Source organism: Rhinolophus sinicus, chromosome 17 (genome assembly GCF_057876585.1).
Source record: "Rhinolophus sinicus isolate RSI-liver-muscle chromosome 17, RSI-T2T, whole genome shotgun sequence".
In the NCBI taxonomy this organism is placed as follows: domain Eukaryota; kingdom Metazoa; phylum Chordata; class Mammalia; order Chiroptera; family Rhinolophidae; genus Rhinolophus; species Rhinolophus sinicus.
The window spans coordinates 48,206,944-48,218,972 of record NC_142517.1 but is presented as its reverse complement, the minus strand read 5'-3'; the positions used below and the strand labels follow the sequence as shown (position 1 = coordinate 48,218,972).

Below are 12,029 nucleotides of genomic sequence, written 5' to 3'. Positions count from 1 at the left end.
ATGGCTCTTGCATCATGACAATGCACCAGATCACATGGCACTGTCTGAGGGAGTTTTTAGCCAGTAAACAAATCACTGTCTTGGAACACCCTCCCTACTCACCTGATCTGATCCCCAATGACTTCTTTCTTTACCCGAAAATAAAGGAAATATTGAAAGGAAGACATTTTGATGACATTCGGGACATCAAGTGTAATATGACGACAGTTCTGATGGCCATTCCAGAAAAAGAGTTCCAAAATTACTTTGAAGGGTCGACTAGGCGTTGGCATCAGTGCATAGCTTCCCAAGGGGAGTACTTCGAAGGTGGTCATAGTGATATTCAGCAATGAGGTATGTAGCGCTTTTTCTAGGATGAGTTCCTGAACTTGTATGCGCTTCCTTGAGGCTTCTGTCGCTGTGCGCCCAGCCAGGTCCATCTTGGAGCCAGCAGAGAGCTTTGATGACTCACTCTCATCCCTGAGCTGTTAGAAGCCCCATGCTTAGTTCTATGCAGCTGCGAGTTTTGTTATGGTTCCAAGGCTTTACAGGCTTGTCCCAGCCTGGTGGCCAGCCCGCCCACCCATGACCTGCACTCTGTGTGAATTATGTCTGTTCAATCCTACGCCACCCCAGGGCACAGCTTCACTCACGGCCAGAGGGCAAGAAAACCAGATCCACAAAACGTATGTAAATTCAGTGTCATTTAGTCCCTACCGTCTTATTTTACTATAAGACTCTGTCTTATATAAATTTTTGCTCCAAAAGACACATTAGAGCTGATGGTTTGACTAGGCCTTATTTTTGGGGAAACAGGGTACCTACATCCAAAGCAGACTTCTCCTCACCCTGAATCTCAGTAAATGACTGTAAAAGGCTACTTCCTTTCTCTGATTCCCTCAGGTAAAAGTTAGGAAGGAATTTTCCCCAAATGTTGCTACTACTTTACATTTAACGTTAATATTCTTCCAACCCCGCTCTAAAATTGTCACCTAAAATGACATCATTATCCACTCATCAGTGTGAGGAAATCAATTAATGCTGATAGTTAAAGTTATAGAAGGTATTAAGCCCCTAGATCTAATAACCATTTTATAGGAAACACAGGGAATCTATGGTACAGAACTATCTGGTTTCTTCGACAGCATTGCGAGAGCTGAAGGAGAACCTGTGGTTTATAAAATTTAAGAAGCATTCACCGACAGTGAGCTTTGTTTGGATGCAGATGCAAGTTGTAAAAAATTTTATAGGACACTTAGATTCTAAGTGTGAACACATTGGGTGTGACATTAAGGAATTGGCCATGAGACGATAATTGTTGAATTGGATGATGGGACATGAAGGCTCATTATATTTTGCTACTTGTTTAGTTTTGAAATTTTCTGTAATAGTTTTTTTAGGTTTGAAAAGGTTGATACCAAGCAAAGGAAAACCCGTGAGGGATAATCTGCTTTCATCTGCTCCACGCCAGCAGAATATGAAACATCACTTCCTCCTCAGGCAGTGAAGAAGGGGGTACAGAAAGGAGGAATTTTTAAGAGGCCTGGGAAGTCAAATCTTCCCATTTGCTACCCACCTAACCAAGGTTTGGGAAGCCTGGGCATTTGGGAAAAGAATGGGATTAAGAGGTCAGTAAATTTCTCAGGAAGGTTGAAAAAAACTAAATGTAAATTTGGCTTAATCTCTGCTCATTAGAACATAACCTGCCTAAGGCTAGGGGTGAACTAGGGAAAGAATCTCTCCCCTCAGGGATCTAGGGCCAGGTGGGTTTGCTTGCCCTTGAAGCAGTTTTCTTCTCAGAGGAGAGAGAAGAACTGGGACTAACACAAATCAGGATTAGGGGCTAGATGGCCTTGGAGAGGCCTAACAATTGTGACCAAGACAAGGGAAGAGCCTTGAGAGAGCTCATAATAGAAAATCCGACTCAAAGCAAGCAGTGTTAAGACATGGGAAGCACAGTCGCACCAGTTCTCCTCCCCATGTGGCTCCCACATCAACACTTAGCCAGCAGTTCCGCTCTACAGTTTATTGGGTTTATAACTGGACGAAGTCACACGTGTACAAAATGAAGCTCACACTATCCCAAAGCAGAGTAGGGATTGAGGGCTGGGGATCTGTTACTGGCCATTGGGGGAGCTCTGAGGTGAGGGACAGCCAACCCTCCCCCTCAAGAGATGTGGCCACAGGGGAGGGGAGGAGAGGGAGCCCACCTGGCTTTGGTCACGGAACTCAGAGCCTGGCATTGGGCCAGGGTATACATATGGATGGAGAAGCAGGAGCCCCAGAAACCACCTTGCCCAGGGAGCCGAGGGACGGCTCCACCAGTCCCACTCACGATGTGGTTGGTCCAGACCTAGACTCGGGCTGATGCAAAGGGAAGGCATCAAAGCAGGAGGGAGGGGACACTGATGTGTGGTGGTGGGGGGGCACTTGGACCTGTGGAAGGGGGGGGTGGGGAGGCAGGCTAACTGCTACTGGGCAGCTAGCAGCGGGTCTCGTAAATGCCACTGCGGCCAATGTAGCGCACCCATTTGATGACATCGTGGTCGCTGTAGTTCAGCTTCGGCTCAAACACCTTCAAGTAGCGCACCTTGAGGCCAGAGGGCGCGAATGGCACCTGGGCAAGGGAAGCTTGTTAGAAATGTAGCCTTCTTCTCACAGCCACTCTCCTCTGGGAAGTTTTGTACTTCTGCCCTGCTTCATCTCTCTCCTACAGGTGTTTGAACAATTGGGGTCCTGAAAGAAGCTAGGGGAAGCTGGGGTAGTGAGGGGTTCTCTCAAGAGGTTACTAAAGAAGAAAGCATGTCCAAGAGTAACTAGCAATCACGTGGGTTTAAAGTCAGGCCTTGCCTATGATAACTTGATTCAATTCCTTTAATCTGCAGGAAGGAGCAACCAAGACCTGCCTTAGAACATACTCATCTTGTTCAATATTATGGACTTAAAAACTAAGGTGGAGAAAATTGTATGTTTAACACGCACAAAGCAAAGTCAGCCCATTATTCTGTCTGTAAGTAAACTTTGTCTTATCTGGTATCCAAGCAATCTAAAAATTTCCAAAGATTATTTTATGACAAGCCAAAAAAAGTCAAATATTTTTGTTAGCATGAATAACAATTTCTGGTTGGAGGCCTGGAGCGGGAGGAAATGGGTCTATGAATTAAAAGTCACTTCCTCTCTCTAGGCCTGTTTCCTCATCTGCAGGTGGTAAGGGGATAGGGGTTGATTTGAATGATCTCTAAGATCTTTCCTAGCGTACCATGCTATGGGGCCAGGCCCCTCCTCTGCCATACCTCAAAGTTCATGGAAATGGGGGGTCGAGCCCACTTCTTCTTGTCATTGGTGGGCAGAAGCTCAATCTCTGCGCTGATCTGTGATTCCTTCATGCCTGCCATGCGCTTGATCCTGGGAACACAGGGGCAAAGGGCAGCAGGTACCCCTGGTAGATTAGAGGAATTCCCAGGGGCTGGGGGGAGAGAACCCAGAAGCTCTGGGGAGGTGCTAGGACAAGGAAATGTGGTGAGGACCTTGATAACCATCTGCTATGGAACCTTGGGTCTGCTATCCCTTTAGCACCGTGGGCTATAGTTTCTGCTTAGATACACGGGCATGTCATCCCTTACTCTCTGTCTACTTCACAGATGTATTACAAGGGCAAATGTTAAAGCATCTTGATAAATAAATGTATGCACGCACGCAAGTGCAAACATGTGCACACTCACACAGAGGTATAAGGAGTGAGAGCATAAGCAGAGGCTCCTGGAGCAGACAGGCGCCCCCCCACCCCCACCCTCACCACCACCACATACCCACTTGGGACGTGTAACTGACAAAAAGGGTACAGCAAGGCACCCTGAGCCCTGCTGTGGCCTCTGCAGGAAAGACTCACTTCCACACGATGGCATTCTCACTGGCCTTGTACTTGGCCTTCCCCTTCATGCAGATCACCTGCACCCCGCTTGTGTTCAGTGGGGTTGGGATCCTCACCTAGAAGTGACACACCTGTCAGGGAGCGCTGTCAAGCCCAGACATCAGCTGCCTTTATTCATGGAGACAAATGCTTCTTCCTCCCCACGCCCCTTGTCCTCACCTCAATCTTCTGTGCCAGTAGTGAGGGCTTAAAGTTAGACTTGATGACCACCTTGACCTCCAGCTTGGTGCGTCCCACTTCCCGCACTAGTGGGATCACCCGGAAAGGAAGGATGATGTCCTTGGTGGTGCGATACCTTCAGGTGTGGGGAGCAAGGTTGGCATAGCAGAGCCTGTCCTCTCTCTGCCCCCTTTCTGCCAGCAGCAGCCCGCCTCCGCACACCCCACACGCACCTCATGAGCTCAAACTCTCCATCTGGTGGGATGAAGCTGATGCTGCGCTCAGAGTCAAACTTGCTGAGTCGTACACACTGGTGGAAGGTGCAGTCATCGATGGCAATTGATTGCTTCCCGCTGCAAGAAGGGGCAGAAAGTCTCCTCACTGGTACAGGAGAGTGTCAGAAGAGAACTGAGCTGGGAGGTTACCCCATACCCAAAGGCTGCCAGAACCTGGGCAAGGTTTCCACTATAGACTATGGAAAGCTACCAGGATGCAGTTTTCTGACTCAGGGGTCCCCGCCCCAGAGTTAGGGATGAGTGGGAGCTTTGCAAGCTGCTTGGGACCCAGAGGTTTCAGGCATACTGGGCAGAGGCCATCAGTCTATACAGGAGAGCCTTGGTCCTGGGGACCAAAGGGGCTTACTCTCTGAGTAGGATGAGGGCAATCTCTCATGTCAAGAGCAACCAGCCAAGCACACCCTCGGGAAGAGGGAGGTTGTATTACTGCAGAAATGATGTCCAGAAGAAAGTTGTGATTTACCAGGCCCCGCTCAGCCCTCCAAGGTCCACCCTCTCCCACCAGCTCCCCTGCCTCAGGCACCTCTTGCTTGTTTCATCAGCTGTGCCTTTGCCCTGCTTCTCAATGACAATCTTGTCATTCATCCCAAACTTGCACTCAGGCATGCCACTCAGGTAGCTCTTCATTACCACCCGGCCCGACACATGGGCGCTCAGCACCTGCCCTGTGATACAGATAAATGGATCAGCTGAGTCAGGACCAGGACCCTGTCCCAGCCCCTCTCCAGCTTCATCACAAGGGGGCCCTCACCCTGTGGGGACATGAGGAGGTTCACACTCTCCAGAACATCCAGGAAGAGCTCGTTCCGGCGATACTTGATGCCCTCCCGCCGCCAGCCAATCTGCCCAGTCACCTGGCTAGTGATCTGGGACTGCTCTTCTTTTGTCTGCATGGAGACAGAGACAAACAGCAATGGCATCACTCCTCTCTACCTTCAATCATCCTGTCTCTATCCCCACTCCACCCTCATCCCCCCCCCCTTTAGTCCCCACCCTGGAACCCATCTTCCCCACAAGCCCCATGGGACAGGGCCTGGAGAAAATGGAGCAAAGCTGTGACGGTGGAAGCTGAGAGAACAGCTTACCTGATGCTGGAGGCCATGGCCAATGAGGAGCCCACAGGAAACAGGAGGGGAGCACAGACGGGAAGAGGCAGGCAGAACAGAAGGAGGAGAAGGCTATGAGCCTGGATCCCATAGGAGGGCCCAGCTCTCTCCTCCTGAGGAACGACAGGCCCCCAGAGCAGCCCACATTTCCCCTCCCCCCAGTACAGAAGGAAACTGTTTGAGCTATATTCCCAGTAACAGAAAGGCTGAGTCAGCTGTTCCTGAGTCAGGAGGGGACCACACAGAGCAAAATAGGCCTGTAGTCATGGCAGAAGGCTCAGGCCAGCACTTCCTGTCAAAGGCAGGCTCCTGAGTCAGCTAGGACAAGGCTTGGGCCAGCTTGGATGAAGGGATGTTGGGCTCCACCCTGACTGTGGCTGTAATTTGAATACCTGGCTCTTGATGCCCTGCTGGGTGATGAAGGTTTTCAGCGCGCCTGTCTCTGAGTTCTGTGGATAGCCGAAGTCTAGGATCTCTGCAAAAGGAAGGGAACCATCAGCCCCTGGAAAAAGCTGCAGGCTCCTTCATTCCTATCCCGCCCTTGGCCTGGACATGTCTGACCAGCACAGCTCCAAAAGAGTGTGGGGTCATCTGCAGCAAATCTTCCAGCTTTGTAGTATTTACTCTGGGATTTGTGCTTCAGAAGAACACAATTAAAATGTCAGATTTTTTCAAATAAAGAAAATCCGCAGAAGAGTCACATGGCCGGTGAGTGAAAAGTCAAGAAGTCCTAAGCCTTAGAAAACAGAGATGCTGGGAAGGCGGAAGGACTCTGTTCACTTAGATCACAGCCTATAGAGGAACACAGGTAACACCCGAAGGGCATATAATATCTCACCCTCCTCCAGGCTCTGCGGCAGCTGTTGGGATGGAAAGCTGGGAGGACAGTGAACTAAAGCCCAAACCACAAAGGTAAGAGGATGAAACGGGCTTACACAGGAGGCCCAGCCACCAAATCCCCGCCAGGTTCCTAGTCCCTGAAAGACCTTTTGGTCTTCCCCACCTCTACACACTAGCCTGGCCTATTTCTGGTCCACTTCGGAGCAGCTTTCAGGTCTGGATTTGGACTGGACTTCTCAGGGCTCAAAAGACCAGACAGTCAGGAAAGAAAGTTCTGAGGGCACTGGCGCCTCAGATGTGCTCCCACCTCCAGGCGAGGCCCCCCAGGTCCATCCCCACCCTAGGCCCCCAACTCTGCCAGCCTCACCATCCAGCAGCTCGTATATAAGCACAAAATTGTTCTTGATGTTCTCCTCGCTGATCTTGCCAAAGTACGCAGCCATTACGTCACACATCTTGTAGAGGAATTCGAAGACCATGGCAGCGTTGACATTCTGCTTGGTGACAGCTGCCAACCAGATGTTGGACCGCTTAACATGGAAGAAACTGGTGCGAGCAATGTTGGTGACGGGGCTGCGCACCTGCTGCCGGGCATGGATGACATTGACCCGAAAGGCGTCCACTGCGTTCCTCCTGAGGGAAGAGGGTGCACACAGGCTGCTCAGCACTGGCAAACCTCCTTCTATGGGGATCCACCACAGCTGCTACCAGCACCCCCACTTCACTGCTGAAGTCTGACTCACGCTGAAACCCAATGACAGGAGGACAGATGTAACCTGAATAAAGTGAAGTCCATCAGGTGTAGGGAGGTATGTTCCTGACTCCCAGGCCTGGCCCCAGTTTCCCAGCTGCCACCTCTCTAGCTTCTCAGTGAGCCCAGGCCCACATGAGAAAGAGATCGTGCTTCTCCTCCTGTCTTCCCACTAGTGATTCCCACCAGTGGGGAAGGTGGCTCCCCCAGAAGTTAGACAAAGCCAGCATGACTTTAGAGAAAGCTCTAATCTGAGGGAGGAGCACCAAGGGGCCATGGAGCTGGGCCACCCATTCTTGTCCAGGATCCAATTCCAGGGCAAGCTCAGAGAATGAAAAAAACTGATGGGGGGGCAGGGCCGCCCCACCCACCTGTGCCTGGGCGGCAGCTTGACAGGCCGCTTACCTATTGCTACGGCAGCCAATGAGATGGGATGAGAGAAATGACGCCAGCAAGAAGAGGAGAGTGACACCAACGAGAGAGAGGGTTAGACACACAACACACTGGGTGGGCAGCACACACCATGAGGAGGAAGCAGACAAGCGACAGGCAAGGAGCAGAGAGCACAGCAAAGCATGCAGGACAGTGCATGGCTTAACCAGGTCCATCCAGGGCCAGAGGGGGGTACGGATGGGGGTAGTCAGCCAGGCTCAGGCAAGCCAGGTTCTGCTACAACTCTAGCTCATGCCCCACCACCAGCCAATGGACAAAAGCCACAAAGGCCACACCAGCTCATCAGCCAGGGAGCCAGGAGCCAAGGAGCTGGGCCCCTGCAGCAGACCCATTCTGTAACTGTTCATCCCAAGCTCTTCGAGAAGAAAAACAGGGCAGCACAGACCAGAGGAGCCTAATCTCATTAGAGCTGCTGAGGCCAGGACATGCCCCTCAGTCAAGAAAGAGCAGTGGCATGCGGGGCGGGGCAGAATGAGAAGCAAGCTGTGCCTCCTTGTAAGGTTTGAGGGACCCAGAATAAGGAGCCATTCCAGGTCTACTCTGATAGGCCACAAAGGGCAGCATGGCCTCCCTGCCCTTCCACCTTCCCCTCAGTGACCTGGAGAGTGCCTCAGGCTTGCTCACAACCTCTCCCCCAGAAATGGCGGAGAGGAACTGAAACAGCTAAGTCAGCAGCCTGCCTGCCTCCTTCTGAGAAAGGGAGTGGGAATGGGAGAGGATTAGGCAGCCTGGAGCGGCTTGTAAGAGAATCCACACACAATGTGACATACAGATGATGTAATACAGAACTGTCCACCTGGAATCTATGTAACTTTACTAACAATTGTCACCCCAATAAACTTTAATGAAAAAAGAAAAAGAGAATCCAGTGAGGGCTCTCACCATGAGAAAGGCTTTTGAAAGCAAGACTTAGATGGATTAGTACCTCCAGCCTGGCCACTGACTCCACCCACTGGAAACCGATCTCCCTCTTCCTCAAAGGAGGAATCAACCTGACCAGGCAAAAGCACTCATCTCCAGCTACCAGGTCTGCCACTAAGGGAAATAGGAGGCAGGAAAGGCCAGAGCTCCTAAGACTTTGGAGCCCACGCCATTCCCCAGGTCCCGTCTAGTGGCCAGCAACTGGCTGCCAGGCCAGTACCACCAGACCTCATGGGAGTCAGGCTGTACTGGCTGAGCTTCCATGATGCAGCAGGGGGTGGGAGTGGTCAAGTCAAGCCTGATAGGAACAGACCTGGCCCTGCATGCTGGGGAGGTGGGGGCACAGCTGGCTCAGCCAGGGGACTCACCCGATGTCATCTCGGTAGACCCGGGAGATGAGCACCTCCCCCTTGTGATTATAGATGAATAAACCTCCAATCATGGCGGCAGCTCAGTCTTCGAGGCCCATCGTTCTGAGAAAAGACCTAGGATAAGCAGGGGCAGGGTAAGGGAAGGCCTCATAAACCCTTCCTGCGTCCCCTGTGGGGCTGTGCAGGTCACAATCTGGGCTTTTTTCCCTGACTCAACTCTCCAGTAAGTGACCCTGCAGCCCTCACAGGCATGCCCCTCCCCTTAGCCAGGCTCCAGTTCCTGTTTATCCCCACACTGGAAAGGAGGAAGAAATGGTGAGATTTGGGCCCAGGATTCTAAGGCCATTTTAACCCTCCCTCTTCTGGGGCTGAGCCCACATAGTAGCCCCTTTCCCCTTTTCACAGAGCTGAGCTCAGCATGGATCCTTTTCAGCTCCTTCCTGTGCAGACTCACTTAGGCTCCCACCAGTGAGTCACTGCTAAGGCCTGCCTGCGGCTGCAGGAATGGCGGTAGGAATTACTCAGTAGGTTCAGGCCTGGGGCCCCCAGGCACAGCTTTAGAAGCAGTCTCAGGCTCTACTACCCTTCTGAGAAGGAGGCAGGGCCTGAACCTCTGGCTCTCTAATTCACAGAAGTCTAAACATTCCAGGAAAAGGTGTGCAGGGTGGGGGGGGAGGAGGAAAGAAGGGAGGCCTTAGGCTCTGCCAGGCAGTCCGATAAGTAGGCAAAAGAGCAGAAGGGAAAGGCCTCAGCCCTGGCCTACTAACTTCAATGACCCAAGCTGCTTATTAGTCATTTTCGACCACCCCCTCTTTCAAAACGGGAGGCTCTCTCTTAGCTCCCAAGTACAATAAAAATAAGCTGGGAGGCGAGATGAAGGTACATAAAATTAAGAGATCCTTCCAGCTGAAATTCTGTGATTCCAGACCCACAATACAACTCACTCCTGGCCTGAGTGCCTACAAGCAAGGGACAGGATGCCTGATTTATCCAAATTATTTGGGTCAAACTAAGACTGTTTGCATGAACAAAAAGGGTTAATTTAGTTCTAGATTTCCTGGGTTAGCCCTGGTATTAATTGCACAGGGGGAGTTTAGCAGACTTTTCTAAACTGTAAAATAAAGCCTATTAGTGTGGCTATCAAAGTCTCCCAGACTCAGTGAGAGGTCTGTCAAGGTGGTGGGCACATCCCATTTCTCAGCGCCAAAGAGGCTGGGAGAGGAAAGGCAAAATGGAGGTGGAACCCTGGGCAAAGGTTCACAGGTATCAAGTGGTAGGCAGCTTGGGCACAGAGAAGCAGAGGTGAGGCCCCGGACAGGAATAGACTATTTAGTTAAGGAAAAGCCCGCACCAACGCCAGGCAGTACACTCAGGTGGGCACATATGTGTGCCACAGCAGCCGCGGGGCTGGTGGGGGCACCTGGAGGCAAGTTTCAGTATGGCAAAGGTCAGGGCTTTGAAGAGGTGGGGGAAATTGGCAGTGGTGAATAAGGGAACAATGGGGTGACAGAGCCTGCTTTGGGGTTCAGGTGTAGAGGTATGAGGAGGTGGTGGGCTTTTCCCCTGAGTAGGAAGACGTCGCAGGAAAAAAAGAAAATGATTCCACGGGGTGCAGGGCTGTCACAGGTCTGAGGAATAAAAGCCGCGGGTGTCAACTGGGAGGAAGGGGTGCCGCTGGGTGGGAGGCTTGTCACACTCCAAGGAGGAGGCACAAGGGGGTGTCACTGTCCTGGGGGATTGGGAAATTGTCCTTGCGCTGAGAGGAGGCGCCGAGGGGTAGGGGTGTTGTCACGATCCCATGGACGGGGGAGCCGCGTGGCGCCCATGATCTGGGAGGATTCCAGTGGGTCTCCCTCTCACGGGAGGCGCCGGGCGGGTCAGGTGGAGGGCGCCGCTCCCCGCCTGCCTTGCAACTGCGCCCCGGGCGCCCCCGCCCCGCCTTCAGCTCCCTCCGAGATCTGAAGGCTGAGGCCACTCCTGGGTGTGGACAGCTTTCCGCGTAGCGCAGTGCAGGGAAGGGCAAAGCTGGGCAGCGGGGCAGGCGTCCAGCCTCACCCCGTAAGGCCAGATCTCGAACTCACCTGATGTCCGCGGACGCCCTGCTCCGCCGGCCCGGCCACTCTCCGTATTCCAAGATGTCCGCCCGCCCCCTGCTTGCCTGCCCGCTGCCTCTGCTTTCGCCGCAGTGCCCCGGCCCCGCCCCGGCCTCAGCTGCGCGTGCGCGTGCGCGTCCGACTCCCGCGCGGACTACAAATCCCGTCAGACCCTCAGACTTCTCGCTTACAATTTTAAGTTCTCCAGGTTTAGCAAAACTACAACTACCGAATGCCTTCGAGAATCTTCGACAAGAAGGGTAGGAGTGGCCTTATCCAGCCCTACCCGAAATACACATCCCAGAATACGCCGCTCACGCTCACTTCATTTTCCCCACTGAGCATTCTGGTAATTGCAGTCCCTCCCCTTCCTAGCTCGGTGTTTTACGAATGCCTCGAGTTCTAGGGCCATTTGTTGAAGCCCATCTGTTAAGCCTTGGATTGCTGCAGGCCTCTTCTGTCTCCAGAGTCCGAGGACTGGCTGTCCTCACTTTATACACAACACACAGCTTGGCAGTAGAAGTGTTTGTGCTGAATTTACTGCTTTCTAACATCACCTCTGATTCTACCAAGTTTTTTTTTCAGCATGTATTTGTGCTAGACATGAGCCGGTTCCCAGGGATCAAGACTCAAGGAAGGGGACGGTGGCTAAGGAGGCAAGTACTTGGACAAAACTAGCCAAAGCTTTTCAAGAATACGTCCATATTCTACTTCAGCTATACCTATGTGACTGTCAGCTGAAGGCCACAACCTGTGTGCCTTCCAGTGACAGGCATATATGTTGCTTAGAAAACTGCTGGTGAGGTGAATTTAATTGGACATGGGATTTGAAATCCCTTCTGATGAACAGTGTCAAGCTGCATATCATAGCCAAGAAGAAAAGACAGAGCCAATCCGTGAACATGAAAGGCCCGATTGGCTCTTGCAGGACCTGTAGAAAATCTGTTGGCTCTTCTCTTTCTGTAGGGAGAGATACCGTGATGCCTTCCCTAGTTAGGGCTGAGACCATCATTGGAGGAAGGATGGAAGGGCAAGAAAGTGTAAACCCTGCAAGCCTTACTGCCCCTAGCATCCTCTTTCCAGAAGCCAGAATGTGGCAAGATAAAGATTTGGCCTCCTTCATTCAAAT

General features: G+C 52.0%; 1 protein-coding gene across 2 annotated transcripts; it reads right to left on the bottom strand.

The window, feature by feature from the left end:
• Positions 1–1,990: 1,990 nt before the first annotated feature.
• AP2M1 (adaptor related protein complex 2 subunit mu 1) lies at positions 1,991–11,025 on the bottom strand. 2 transcript variants are annotated; one of them, XM_019735872.3, is made up of 11 exons: positions 10,889–11,025; positions 8,805–8,921; positions 6,679–6,944; positions 5,864–5,946; positions 5,117–5,252; positions 4,889–5,030; positions 4,303–4,422; positions 4,070–4,205; positions 3,869–3,966; positions 3,273–3,384; positions 1,991–2,596 (listed from the first exon to the last, which is right to left on the bottom strand). In XM_019735872.3, the coding sequence occupies exons 2-11, from the start codon at positions 8,876–8,878 to the stop codon at positions 2,462–2,464; spliced, it is 1,302 nt and encodes a 433-aa protein (XP_019591431.1). In that variant the 5' UTR covers positions 8,879–8,921; positions 10,889–11,025; the 3' UTR covers positions 1,991–2,461. The 2 variants fall into 2 exon arrangements, with proteins under 2 accessions (XP_019591431.1, XP_074184869.1); XM_074328768.2 differs by having other exon boundaries at positions 8,805–8,909; positions 10,889–10,996.
• Between the last annotated feature and the right edge of the window lie 1,004 nt (positions 11,026–12,029).

Bases quoted from the DNA above. Each gene is read 5' to 3' on its own strand.
- AP2M1 (XM_019735872.3), bottom strand. From the start codon at position 8,878: ATGATTGGAGGTTTATTCATCTATAATCACAAGGGGGAGGTGCTCATC. The intron at 6,945-8,804 runs GTGAGTCCCCTG...CTCTTCCCTCAG, and splicing joins GTCTACCGAGATGACATCGG to GAGGAACGCAGTGGACGCCT. The intron at 5,031-5,116 runs GTGAGGGCCCCC...TCTGTATCACAG, and splicing joins CCTCCTCATGTCCCCACAGG to GGCAGGTGCTGAGCGCCCAT.